General features: G+C 33.9%; 1 protein-coding gene across 1 annotated transcript in view; it reads right to left on the reverse strand.

Annotated features, from left to right (window-relative positions):
• Positions 1 to 10567: 10567 nt before the first annotated feature.
• The window catches only part of LOC128243727 (uncharacterized), a 29564-nt gene continuing 24589 nt past the window's right edge, over positions 10568 to 15542 (reverse strand). The window contains exons 2-3 of the mRNA XM_052961646.1: positions 14839 to 15050; positions 10568 to 12341 (exon numbers count right to left, since the gene is read on the reverse strand). Coding sequence (XP_052817606.1) covers positions 11426 to 12341; positions 14839 to 15047 — 1125 coding nt within the window. The 5' untranslated portion in view covers positions 15048 to 15050 and the 3' untranslated portion in view covers positions 10568 to 11425. The remainder of the gene's footprint in view (positions 12342 to 14838; positions 15051 to 15542) is intronic.

Raw genomic sequence — 15542 nt, forward strand, 5'->3', positions numbered from 1 at the left:
AACAAAAATAGTGCGAATGTTTTTCTGTCCATGCAAAAAAATGGATCCTTCGATAATCAAGAAGAATGCCAGTAAGCAAAAGTTTATGAAACTTTGTGTAAAACTTGGTCTGGGCCAGTATGCAAATTATGAAAATCTTTTAAAACAAAGTGTTAAAATAGCAATTAAACCAGTAGGGAACTTTTGCATTGCTCTCCTTTCTGAGTAACAAGTTATACCATTAAACAATAGGTTGTTGTTCGGTCGGTCGGTCCATGGGTTTGTCGGTCGGTCAGTCCATTGAATTTTTCAACACGAAAACTAGGTCGACGGAATTCAAAATACTTTGTACACAATTTTAACACCGAATATGATATTTAGTAATGATATTTACTTTGTTTGTAGGTACTCCACCATTAAGAACCTCATGACTAAAAAAACGTTGGTTATACCTTCATTTCCAAGGCAATTACCGAAGCAAAACGAGAAAAACTGCGTACTCATTGTAATCTCTCAACTACCAAATATCGTCAAAAACGACCCTTGGTTTACTCAGATCAACGAGGAAATCGAAAATCGACTTGAATTACTATGAAAGTTCTTTCTCCCCTGTGAATCTTGAGCTGGTTGAAAGTATTAACATTCCTTTCCAGTAATACATGAGAGAAAATGAGTTCCAAGAAGACTCCTTGTATGACTGGTGGAGAGATACGGAGTTTTGGGGTTTTGCCACGGAGGTAGAATTAAGAAAAAAGTGAAGGAGAAGATATCCAACGAAATCTTATTCCTTCCTTTATTGGCTATATAAGCGAGTTTCGTTTAATTCCATAACGAATCCAACACGGGTAGGAACTTGTATACGCGTTTGAAATGATTGTATTCCGATCCATTCAAAATCATTCTATGTAATAGTTAGATGGCATGAAGTAAATTATTAATGAATAAGAATGGATGGAGCCCTTCCTAATCATTAAGAAATTATTTCAGTTTATATAACTGACTTAGAATACAACCTCATTGGCTGATCCATTGACAATGCAAAATCTGACGCAGGCAGTGTGTATCGGATAACTGGCAGTAGGCGGATATGAAAGATGAAAACAACGCAAAACACCTCTTTTAAGCTGAAACCCAACCCAGTGATGATCTTATTGCTCTTATATCAGAGTCGCAAATGTGTATAGTTTCATTATAATTCAATTCAAAACCATATCATAAGTATTATCGGTATATATATATATATATATATATATATATATATATATATATATATATATATATATATATATATATATATATGTATATATATATATATATATATATATATATATATATATATATATATATATATATATATATATATATATATATATATATATATATATGGGAATTTTCTCTACAGGGACCTAAGTTAAAATCTTGGATGAGAAGGCAGTAAGTTACTTGAACAATATCACACCACAGTGCAGTTTAGATATCATTAAATTGGATCTTATACTGTTGAATGATACAGCTGAACACAGTTTTTAATGATACTGTTTAAAAACGTTCTGGACAGTGAATCCAATACAGGTTTTGAATATCTGTTTGAATATCTTTTTTAATTAATATTCAAAATGTTAAAGGTCAACCGATTTTTCTTTTTGATGTTCTAGCATTTTCTTTCATGTTGAGTCTATGGAAGAAAGAATAGGGATTTTGCTGTTCCAGGGCCATCCCAATTCGTAGCTGAAGATTATTCTTCGCATCCTCTGTTGTAACACAAGAAGCTGAAATTATAATATCAAACAGAATCATTAACTTAATATGACCTTATTGAATGAGTGAGACATTAAAACATTGTGGTATGTAATATGACATCAGGAAGAAGTGAAATACCACAATAATATCGGTGCTCACTGAGCTTAAAGGAAATTTGCACTGTGTTGTTTATGGAGTTTTGTGCTGTACTTCCATGTTTCTTGTTAAGGATACTAACGAATATTCGAATATCCGCTCAAATGTTTGGTATTCGAATGTTAAAATAGGTGTTCGAATATTCGTTTTTGTTGTTGAATAAATAGAATAATACTAATTTTGACCACAAGTCTGTTGTTGTATTTACACTGATGACAATACACTAAAACACAAGTCATCTGACATCTAGGGACAAAACCGTCGGGTACTATAAAAAACCCATTGGATTTTTTTCCAATATTTGGCTAAGAGACAAGTGACATCAAAGATTTCAATCATTTTTGCTAAATTGATATCCCTTTGCTTATCAAGAATTTAAGGAATCGGCCTTCACACCAATGTGTTGTCTTTTGTGCAAAATTGCTTAAATCGCGAACGAATGGCTTTTTCATAGTTATATTTAGCAGAGGTCTATTCCAGAACGTGGCTGCTCGACCTACGGAAAGACCTTCGCTGGCGCATAACGCCATTTGTCCACCAATCCATCAAATTGCACATTTTTACAAAAATGAACGCAGTGAAATTGAAATAATTTGATTTTGTTAGTTTGTTCATAATCTTTTGCCTTTTTTCTAAAGTTGGGAATTTTAGAGGCTCATTTATGGAAAATCGGGGTCCGCTGCGCGTACTAGCTACGACAAAGAAGTGTTAAAATTCCCCGGCTATTTCTTTAGCGAATAATAATAATAATAATAATATTTTGCTACAACTTCTAAAAGATGTATTTTGTTATTCAAATATTCGAATATTTGTTTTGTCATTCGTTTGCATCCCTAATATTTTGTTTTTATGTTCTATGTCCTTGGCGTTTACCCAGTGCCATTAAACCGGGTTTATGTTTAAACTGTTTGCTACTGAGCTTGTTTTTGTAGTTTGTCGCATAAATATTGGTTATGACACGATTTACAAAATTAATCTTTGGAGGGGTTTAAACAAAGAAAACAAAACACAAAAACGGTAAGTTTTACTTTAGGATCTTATTTGACATGTTACTTTCTTAAAATCTCTATTTCTTAAAAGTAAAATTGCCTTGGCTTGGCGAGTGGAAACTTTGTAAGAACTAAATGCTGGGAAACAAACATTGACGCGGCTAGTGAAAACAAAGTAGATCTACAAAAAATAAATCAATACAGTACTTTAAAGCTCCACCCTCACAGATTGAATATGAGATAGCAGTCATCATTAGGGTCCAAAATGAATCTTTTATGTCTAAAAGCGTTACTCAAGCTTTAAGAAAAATGGGTATTGGCAATTGTTTTAACATGATATGAATACTATTTTTGTTAATTATACAATATATGTTTATTTAATTTATTGCAATAAAATCATTATTATAGATGCACTCTTACTCCACAATTAATACAATTGTTTAAATATCCCAAAATGGATGAATAAATGTCAATTACTATGGTTCTTATGAATTTATTGATTTTGAGTGTCACTTTAAACTGATTGGGTTCCTACATTAAATTAAGTTTAATATAACAGCATTCCATTTACTCTCAAATATGGCTGAATTACACCGTCTCCGTGGCCTAGTGGTTAAGGCATCCGCCTACGGAGCGGGAGATCGAAGGTTCGAGTCTCACACGGGGCTTGTTCTGACATGGCCGGTTGCCGACCCAGCAGCTAGTTTAATCGAGGGGTTCCGATTGCCTTCCTTTCAGGCGCCTGACATTTGGGATAGGAATCGGGGTAAAGATGTTCACGAATGTAGGTGTCTCATAAGCCCAACGGGCTGGCCCTTAACTAAGAGGGGTCACACTATAATAAGCAAACACTTTACTTTACACTTTACTTACACTAAAACAATGTCATAAATCAAACATAGAGTTTAAGGTTTAAAGAATTATATTTTATACTTTACTCAACAACAGCAGTTTCTGATATGAATGTAATGCTTTAGTACAATGGTAACTGTTCTACTGAGCACTTCTTTTTTCCGTTCAATCATTGAGGTTACCCCAAATTTGCTCTTTCCAAGACAAACAATAAAAACAAGTTGGTATATCTGTGAGAGTGCAGCTTTAATTGGCTGCGAACGTAGCAGCATACAAGAAAATACATCATTGAGATGATTCTCAACTCTGTTAGATATGGAAGTGAGAGCGGGATAAATATTGAAGCAAAGAAAATATCAAACAGTAATTTCTCAGTTTTTTAAACAAAACAAAAAATAGATTTTTTATATCGCTGATAAATCTGTACAAATCATTAGAAAACATAAGGTAAGCATTAATTCGCTTTAGCAATACACTTTCAATAAATTTGAAATGAATCTATATATTTTAAGAGCAAGCACTATTGAATCGGATCGATTAAATTGTTAACAGGTTATGTTTGTATGTGACTGATGAGCATTATTACCATTTCTTCCCACGCATCAAGGTTGATAGTCTTAAAGCTGTTTCCAGTCTGCCTCATTTCTGTTTTTTTCTCCAGCTGGGTCTTCCTTTCAACATTGCTCTGTATTTTTACAATTGATCATTTATGTGATATTATGAAAAACAAAACAGAAATATTTCTATTCACGTAAACTACATAGATTCTTATGACATATACATACATTTAAACAAATCAAATTATAAGACATAAGGTAATAGCACATAGGATGGATCTTATAAGGAATATAATAGTTTCAGTATGTAACGGATATAAATTATGGCGAAGTAAACAAAACACATAATATATCATATCAAATCAATATGAAGTAACTTATGAGGATATTCTACAGAGCAAAATTAATTCGATGTTACATTATCTGAAAATTTTAAAGATATCAAGAATGCATTTATACACAATTGTACGAGTTGACTTGTTAATAGATGATTCATTTTCACTTCATTGTTACTTTTGATAATTATTTTTGTGAAAAAAAGTATTTTTTGTTTATTTTTGGGAGATTGTTGAACTTCCGTCCAATTTCCAGTTGTAGTTCCAGTTTCCTTTAGCTCCATAAGTGTCGATTTAAATCAGTTGCTAAACTAAAAGTCAGCATTACTGGCGTAGAAATGTTGAAGTCCCATAACAGTCTGTTTTGTTTTGTAGTTTTGCTGTTTTCGTCAGCTGAATAACGCTATAGGGTTTTCTGTACAATGGGCTCTTCTCAAGGCGTAAATAACAGTTCCAACACACCGAAATTATACGCCGATTTACGTAAAATATTACCTTTTTCTTACACACAGCAATGTTCGAGACCTAGTTCTTGAAACATTTAAGTAAAACTTAGCTGTTAGCTGACAAAGGACTATTGGAAAACCAGTCTTGAGTAATGAGTAGGCAGGATATCATAAAAAATCAACTTCAACTTCTGAGTTACTATCGTTTATATTGTCCAATCTTTTGTAGTAACGTTTTCAGTTTCTTCTATGCATTATTTTTACCGGAAGGTTTATCCAACAATGTGGGCAGACATCTTTGTACTTTAAGAAACACCGATGACAGGCAGAATGTACAGAAGTCCATTCACTATTTCCATACATTGGTGGCAAATGACAATGGGAAAGGAAATGTGTATCAACCACAACTGTACATTTAACAACCTCCCTATGCAAAGTTTGCTCTTTCCGATGTAAAAAAGAGACCCGCAGAACAGATTTTAGTGATCTTATTGTTTGTAATTAAAAAAACAACATCTCAAAAACTTTGAAATAAGTATTCCTATACAACTCATCGTTAAAACCAATAAGTTTTTTTATATATACGTTGGGTCCTTATAATTTCCACGCGCGGTTTGAAAATGAAATCGAACGTAACACATCGTCTTAAATAATGCAAAAAATTCAAAATCATGCCTCTCCACGAGTCCATCTTCAACACTGTCGTTGTAGAACAAAATTAGTGGGCGATAAGGGCTTGTGTACATTTGGTTTCTGTCTGTTATCATTTCTTTTATGTCGACAAATTGAAATCTGTTAAGAAGTTCTTGCCAGTTTATATCCATGTATTTCCGGATTTCACATCGCCATTCAATATACGCCGTTCATTCATATACTGCAACGCAGAACCAATCTATCTTTCCAGTTTTAAGTTTGTCCACAAGTGAAAATATAAGCATATGTGCATATTTGTACACATCCAACGGGTAACGAAGCATCTCAATTTGAAGTTTAACACCTGTTCTAAAAACCATATCTGAGTCCAAAAGTGACACATGTTTAAACAAAATGAAGCCAACTTATCTTATTCGAGCGAAGTAGCACATGCTACTTTTATTTTCTTATGAACCAGACTCACACTCACGCTGCCGAAAGCTCCTTTACCTCAAACCCTAGCTGCTGTTTGAAGTAAATACATCACCAATGGAAAAAAAACACTTGAAATAAATAAAAAAAATCTGTTACGAGGTTGTATTTTCTACGGAGGAAGTAGCAAACTAATAAACGGCGTCAAGAAAAATGACCATTTTTGCAATACCAACAAAAATTATTCAACACTTACTATCTCACATCTATGTAAAAGCATAATAAATAACAGCGAGACTCCTAACTTTTAAACTGAAGCCTTGCTCTTTTTAAAATTCATATGATTAATATCACGGAATACTTCCCTGCCACAGTTCGTAAGCCATGATACCAACGGACCACACTGGCCATATACGAGGTAAATTCATGTTGAATTCTTTACGGAGCATCGAATTCATGAGTCCCCATTGAATTATTGTCCAAATGGTTTGCTCTGTCTCAGTTGAAGTGAAAATTTCAAATCGCATAGTTCTAGGGCCGGTTGCTCAAAACCTCAGTTAAATTTAATGGCTGCTTATAGTTGCAAAGGTCTGTTTTATTTTAACTAAAAGTGGTTGCTCAAAGGAGAGTTAGAATCTAACGGCAGGTTTAACGGTTGAACAAGTCGTTAAATTTAACGGAAAAACAGACATTCATTTAAACAATTAGCGGAAGGGTTTCCAAGATGGCGGCTCTTTTTGTAAATGTTAGGATAGTGAAAGAATTTCGGCACACTCCACACAAACAGGATTTGGAAGACAATTAGATGTATGCAAGGTATAGATTTACAAATTGTGGAATAAGATTTCTAGAGTCTTTGCTGATGAAATCGTTGAAAAGGACTACAAGAAGAAACAGTGAACTAACCGCGAGACAGATGAGCATGATCACGTTGCGTTTCTTCGCTACGGGAGCATTTTTCAACGTCATTGGTGTTAGCATCGGCTACCCCAAATGCACTGTGTCACGTGTTGTAGCCCAAGTGACAGAAGCAATTAGTGGGCATGTACATCGATTTGTGGTGTGGCCTGATGCCAATGCTCGAGCATGGAATATGACCGAATTATTTAAGAAAGCTGGATTCCCAAATGTTGTTGGATGTGTGGACATAACACGTATCCGAATCCAGGATCCACGCGAAGACGAACCAGTCTTCGTTAATAGGATAGGCTTTCATAGCATCAACATATAGGCTGTGTGTGACATCAAAGGTTTGACATTTTGAGTTTTCTGATTTTGTTTTCAGTATTTCCATCTTTTCTTTCGGACGCTTAACACAATAATTATTTGGTCAAATCAGCCAAAACACGCACGGTTAAATGGTTACACGACAATAAATTTATTCACCATGAAATCTATGATATTGATGCCTCTATACGGCTTAAAAGTAGGTAGCGCTCGATGGATACGTTTATCTTAAATCATTAATCCGACGACGGTACCTTTTTTATAAATATATGGTATGCAGAATCTATGCATATGTTAATAGGTCAAAACTTTCTCATTTATCATGTAGGTGCATTTTCTACATCAATGTATACATTGCAAATGGAAATATGTCACAGGATGATGCGTTATTCTGTACAAAAAAAAACAAATGCTTAATCAGACATACCATTTACAATATGTTTTAATACATCATCAACAAATATTGGTGATATTATACATAAATATTGGAACATTTTGAATTTTTCTGATAAATAAATCTCTACATGAAATGGCTTCTAGACGCCCTTAAAATACGCAGGATTGTCTCAAAAATAGTACTCTCGATACTAAACCGTGTTCCTCCAATAAATGTTTAAGACGTTAATGTACACATTGTAACACTATCAATGTTAGTTTACAATTTCATAGTAGCCTCACAGGTTTAACATATAATTTATATTTGAATTTAATTGTTTTTCTAGCGATCTAATATATCTTGTAACATGTAAAAATGTTATATTCAATATGTTCTAAACTAATCTATTTGTGTCTCGCAGAATGAATTCACATAGGTTTGATATCAAAATTTGTTTAATCAACCTTCCATCAATTGTCGCTATCCATTTTGGATCACACGACAACGACTGCTTATTGTCAGATGTTTCTTTTCTTCCCATAGATGTTGTTCATAATAAATAAGACCGCCTATGTAAGAAAACATTCTGGATCCATAAACTTAAAGTTGAACTCATTCTCCTAGATAAGATTTACCACAATTAATAATGTTGTTTCAATATTTCAAAAAGGATGAATAAATGTCGAAACAAATGATTCTTCTGATAGATACCAAGTTAAATTTAAAAGAAATGAGACAGCAAATCTTTTAGTAATCACCAATCATTTGATATGGTTGCGCTTTCTTCTATTAAATACACGGATGACGATCTTGTTATCAGTGAATAATATTTTCGATAAATGTTTTACTTAGTGAGAAGTTACAGGTTTATCAGTAAATATTAATGTGTGTTATACATGTGTATATATTGATTTTGAATAAGAGTGTCACTTTAAAACGATGTTTCTCAAATGTCTAATAATTTTTTATAAAAACATAAATTTAACTGACCGTTAAGGTGTGTTATGGATTTAACGGATGACTAAGGTAACGTACTATTAAATTTAACTGAGGTTTTGAGCAACTGGCCGTTAATGGAAAAAACATGTCCATGTATGTGAATAGATCCGTTGGCATTCGTTTGAACCCAGCATAGTTCTTCGCCGACTCTTCATGGTTGTTTTCGATCAATTTAAAAGTCAACTATGCGCGGAATACCTCGTACTCGTTTTGATAAAATGTAACGAGAATCCATCGACATAAGTGGAAAATGAAATCGCTTACTCCACCATCACCCTTGTTTCACTACTAGCCTTTTGCCACCAGTTTTACTCTGTGCCTCAAAGAGTTTTTGTAATAACGCAGCTGTCAAGAAACATGCCCTTGACATTCCGTTCGAACAAAAAAGGCATCTTTTCTCGGTAACGATATAATGAATGATGGAATAATCGCAAACAGATATTTGTACTTTCAGAGACACATTAGCCATTTATGTACTAACTCGGACAAAAAAAAATGCATAATCAAATGGAAATTATTTTTCAAGTTTTATTCCGAAATAAAAACTCACAATAAAATGTCAAATAAGTCAACACCAATTTCGTTAGGCATATGCTCAATAAAACCAACGTTTGCTTAGTATGCAATACCTACAGGACGAGCCATTCACATAACATTCAACACCATCGCCAGTCAATACTCCCGTTAAGGTCAGGGATTTGGTTTCGCCGGGCCAGTGTACTCGGGAATTGGTCTGTTTCTTTTGGTTGCGTTTTATTTTACATCGTTTTCATTGTCAAAATGTTCATTTCATTTTCATATGTATTGCAGGTGTGGGCGATTCACTTCGTTGCTACCACTGAGGTGGCGGGCTAAATAACTTTGAAATTGTGACGATCCAATGTATGACCATGCAGATTGTAACTGACATGCCAGCGTATGATCATTTGTAAAGGCAAAACGTACGTTGACAAAAACGAAATGGGTAAACAACAAGCAATGTCGTTACAGAAATACCAGGAAAAGACAAGCTTTGTTATTTTGGTATTTTGTGACTCTACTTTGAAATCTATAGTAAAACACCATTTCTAACTTAGATGAACATGAATCATCTCGCCAGAAAGCGGCGATGAGAGCAGCGCAGTTTGGTAACCATATGGGTTGGAAACGCATTTCAGCTAATATACACAGACGGAGAGGAAATGTCAAATCGCTCAATTTCGCGCGAGTGAACTGTAATCCATTTTGATGGAGATGAAAAAAATAAGTATGGCGATGAATCATAGCGTGAATGAAAAAACGCAACGAAAATGTTAATGAGCTTCAGACATTCCAAGAATAAATAAAAATATCTAAAGACGAAATTGCAAGATTTGTCTTGAACGCGTTGCGGATGTAATTTACCTTCCTGTGGAAATATTATTATATGCACTCATGACAGCATCTGCAAATAACAATTGTCCAGTATGCCGAACAGGCATAGTTAAATGTCAATATGCTGAGTATTCAGAAACAAATGACGAGGACAACTGGCCGTTAAACAATGGGCACTTCGCGAGTGTGTAAGTTCCACACATTACCATACTAAGAATAAAATGTCATAATCTTTAAATATATTCTTGTCACCTTAATGAAATTAAATGAGATTAGATTAAGAACAGTTTTGGCAAACTATTTTAGAGAACAATAAATATATAGTCACAACACAGACACAAAGTTATTGTTGAAATGAATAGATATTTTTAATACATATAAATATACTTTAGCAACCGTATATACTAAAAAATGGAATTATAACTAACAGATTAGTTTAACTATATTCTTAAAGCTCAAAAGTATGAAGTCTATATAAAAATTAACTAGTATGTCTCTCACACATGTATGTTAATCAATAAGTATTCGTAATTCACTAAAAATACAATATAAAAAACGTAACATGATAAAAATAAATCGACTTATCATACTATGTGTCAACTAGCTAAAACTATATTGTGAACGTATAAACTGAGATCCTCTTTATCAGATGTAACTTATTTAATACACCTTTGCATATTTTATCTACGCCTTTAAAAAATAGGGGTATATATTAACGTCTATTTGCAGAATAAAGACTTCAGACTAGAACAAAATGATATTCTTCTTCTAAGACTTGACAAATATTACATTCCTCTGATCAAAAGATACAGGATCTTATATCGTTCTATTTTTTTAATATTGCATAAGGTTTAAGTCAAGCACTATTATTATAAAACAATGCTTTTGTTGTTTTTCATTCAAGTTTTGAATAAAATTATCATTTAGTCTCAGCTTAACATAAGCTAGAAATACTTGATAATTGTCACATCTTGAAACTGGTTTGGGAAACTGTCACAGTCAAAAAAGTAAGATAGATTTATCATAACTTAACTAAAACGTTACAATAAAATAGTACATATATGTCTGGTTATTTACACGTCAAAGCTTTATGTATATGAAGATCTTAAACAGGAAGGTTTCAAGCTAATCCAAAGAGGCAAGGCAGGTGACACTAAAAGGCGTTTTGGGCACATTTTGACCGCTGTGTTGCAAACTTATCTCTTTTACCATGAATAACGAAGAGTAGTTTACGTACTGTGAGCAACTTTAAATATTAGTAATTCAATAGAAAACCACTGAAAATGCATGCAGGTTCTTCAGCATGTGTGATTATTTTTTTCAGAAATTGTCAAGCAAAAGGCCCAGTTATTTATCCTTTAATGATATATCCTAGTGCATCCAGGTCACATACATTGGCGCATACTTTAATATGTTTTATCATACATTTCTTGCTGTACAATATCTTCTTTTTGCACTTCCGACACGTAAGTTTAACCTTATTAATTTCTCCAGATCTTTCTTGCTTTATTTTTTTACCGATTGTTGCTCCAACTTGTTCAACATGGCTCGTACTTTTTCTTTTCATGTTTACATTTGTTGCTGCTACGGGTCTACTCGGTGTTGTGATTGTAGTGCTATAATCACCATATTCATTTCTTACTGTCTCAGCAGTTTTGGATTCGTCATGCACATGCACAAACTGCATAGTATCTTCCGACCCCTCTATTATACCATGCTCTGTCTGAAGTCGAAATTTCTTGTTTGGCTCTTTAAACTTAGGTGAGATAAATGTTCTGTTTCCCATGTTACAGTTTTTCTCTTGCTTGTTCACTGTTTGTTCGCTCTCAGTGCGGAAAGGTTTATCTTGTGTTCCCTTGTACTCTTTCTGTGTTGGCTTCTTGATATGTGTTGGGTAAACGTCTTTAGTTACAGGTTGTTGTTTGCCTGTTTCTGTTTTTTGACTGACATTGCGCTTTACGCTCCCAGTGCAAAGAGACTTATCTTGCATTTCTTTGTCTTCATTCTTTGTTAGCTTCTTGCCTTTTGGAGGGATAACGTCTTCAGTTACGGTTTTGATTTCTTTAATTGTTTGACCGACACTGCGTTTTACGCTCCCAGTTGTGACAGGCTTATCACCTACACTGTGATTAAGAGTGATATAATACTCGGTTGTTCTATGCGATATGTAGATAATACCAAACACTTTCAACTGATTTGTATAACTGATTAACCTTTTAGCGAACATCCAAATTTTCGTCGACAGTTCAGTAGTATCCGCACTAACTCTGAAAATGCAAATACCATTATGTAACCAAGGCAAAGTTATATCTTATTTAATCTAAAGTGATAACAATATTTATATTTAAATTCTGAATTGAATCATTATAACTAGAGGTTTTAAGTGACAACATACGAAAGGATCATTCGCAACGAAAAGAGTTAAAAGGAACAAGAGGGCCATATTGGCCCTAAATCGCTCACCTGAGTATTAGAGTTTAACCTTTGTAATAAAAAAGCTTGGTATTTGTTGTATTGAAAAACATACTGATCAAACATGTTTCCAGGATAATCAATGACAGGACTTGTCACAGTTGCCATCACACTGAAAGGATTTCATTCAGTTGCCTGCACACTAACAGGACTTGATAACTGACTGCACACTGACAGCACTTGGCACAGATACCTGCACACTGATAAGATTTTTTCCAGTTGCCTGCACACTGACAGGACTTTATTTAATTGCCTGCACACAAATAGGACTTCATTCAATTGCCTGCACACTGACAGAACTATGTTTAATTGCTTGCACACTGAAAGAACTTCTAGTATAGTTACACAAACAACAAACAGTGCACCATCCAATAAAATAAAAAAAAAACTGCCTTAAGCTCTTATAATCAAATATCGGAACACATTCAGCACCTTCCACTAATATCACTGCTTCTTCCATCTATGTCAACATTTCTTTCCTTCACATGTTCGAAATAAAAAAAAATCTTTAATTGGATTAAGGCTTATTCACTATCAACACAGAAGATAAGATCGCAGCATAGAATAATCTACATGAAGTTCAATGGAAAAGCCTGAATATTAAATTTATTATTAGGTTAAAATGAAATTTCTTCTAAATAATAAAGTGTATAATAATTATTTTAATCTATAAACTTAAAAATGAATAATAATTACCTTTAAGTGACTATGTTAAAGACTTAATAACATTTAAAATCTATTCCCTTATTACTTAAAATAAAAGAAGTGGAATCTCCAACTAAAAGGGAGACGATATAGCAAGACTTAATGCCCTTGTTTCAAGAGCTAACCTTACATAACTATCAGATTTTAACATTTTGGCCATTTTGTTGTTGTTTTTGTTGTTGCTGTTGTTGTTGTTGATCAATCTTGACCGTTGGTGTATTTTGTAGAGGGTCACCCAATGAATCTTTCTGTAAAGTTTAATTGAATTTGGACTGATAGTTTTAGAGGAAATGTTTTTTTAAAGCAAAATAGGAAGTTGGCCATTTTGTTGTCGTTGTTGTTGTTGTTGATCAATCGTGACCCCTTGTTGTATTTTTGTAGAGGGTCACCCAAGGAAACCTCCTGTAAAGTTTCATTGAATTTGGACAGGTAGTTTCAGAGAAGATATTTTTAAAAGCAAAACAAGGAAGTCAGCCATTTTGTTCAACGTTGTTACTGATGTTTCATTTAATTTGGCCAGGTAGTTTCAGAGGAGAAGTTTTTTAAGCAATTGTTGACGGACGGACTGACTGACGGACGGACGCCGGACAAAGACCGATCACAATAGCTCACCTTGAGCACTTTGTGCTCTGGTGAGCTAAAAAAAGACGAAATAAGCCTAAACCAAACCATATAATTAAATAAATCACATACTCGTACATCAACGAAACTTTACGAAGCAGACATGGTTAATTGACGGCTTAGCTTTAAAAAAGACCTTTGCAAATGAAATGAGTGAAATGAATAAATGAGTGTCATATCCCCACAAAAAAATCTGAGTCGACAGGGGGCAGAGGACGATGTTCGGGCGATCACGCATGAAAGGGTTGACGTATTGTTTAGTACACATGTTTCGCACATTAAAATACAGATTTAGTTTGACGTTATAAATTGCAAACTCTTAATAAGTTATGTCCTCTTTTCAGCTAAGAAAGTTTAAAGTTGCACTCTCACAATTGAAGGTTTTGACAACTTTTTTTTATTTTTGTCTTGGAACGAGCAAATTTTTGCAAACATCCATGGAAACCAGTCATATAAGACTGCTGACAAAAATTTAGATCGCAGATTTTTATATTTAAGTTGAAAAATGGATGTTTTATGCATTTTTCCTAAACCGTTAGTAACGGGTTAAGCCATGAAACATTTCGAACTGAAATATGAAAATCTACGATCTGAATTTTGTCAGCAGTTTTATATCAATGGCTTGCAGATATTTACGCAAAAATTTGCTCTTCCCAAGACAAAAAATGAAACAGTTGTAAAAATGGTATATCTGTGAGAGTGCAGATTTAAAGCAAAACTCGGTGTATGGGCGATAACTTATGAGAGGTATAGTGGATTTAGATAATTATGCTTTCACACGATAAAATACTTTGGTTCCAATCTACCAAGCGTTGGTGGAGATACGGCTACTTTTCAAATTTCGCATTATCTTATTTTTTTATCATTGGTTTCCCTTGTATATACATTGTGTTGGGGTGCTGACAGGTCTGCTTGCAGGTAAATTGGGTTTTAGTTTTTTTTTCTTTTATCAAATAAGTCGCATACCTGTGATTTTTTTCGACACTCTGCTGAGATTGACCTGCGCCGACCTCTTCGTTGTTATTTATGTTGATGTCAATTTTCAGCGTCTGTTCTTTTTCCTTGTCCTTTTCCAAACAAACAACACCAAACACCTTTAGCTGTTTCATAGGAAGAACATTACTGCACGCTCTCCTAATGGCTGTTTTGAACGCTGTGTTGTTTGAATCAGACATGACCTGAAGAAAATCGTTATCATTAATCAAAAATTCAAATTCCACAATGTTAACATCTGCAGCACACCAAAAGTAAAATAACAAAGGGTTGAAAAAAAGAGAAGAAATACGAACAAAGGAAATTTTATCCTACTAAAAGTAACAATGACGGCAATTTAAGTTAAGACACAGTTCAACTAACGATGGCGACGGAGGTTAGGAAGTAGTAAGAATTTTGTTCTTCTTTTATCCGACATTTGTAGGAATTTCCATTCCTGAAATGACGTCATAAACAAATCACATTTTTGTATAGTCCTGTTTTGTATAAGAGTTTAGCTGACCGTGCCAAGGCGGTACCTAACAATCCTTAGTAAGCATAACTAGTTCTTATATATATAGTATTTATGCAATGTGCTGATTGTGGAGTTTTATGTTGTTCTTCCATGTTTCTTGTTTGTGATATTTTGCTTTTATGTTCTATGTCTTTGGCGTTTACTCAGTGTCATCAACCCTGGT

This window comes from Mya arenaria, chromosome 8 (assembly GCF_026914265.1).
Source record: "Mya arenaria isolate MELC-2E11 chromosome 8, ASM2691426v1".
Lineage (NCBI taxonomy): Eukaryota > Metazoa > Mollusca > Bivalvia > Myida > Myidae > Mya > Mya arenaria.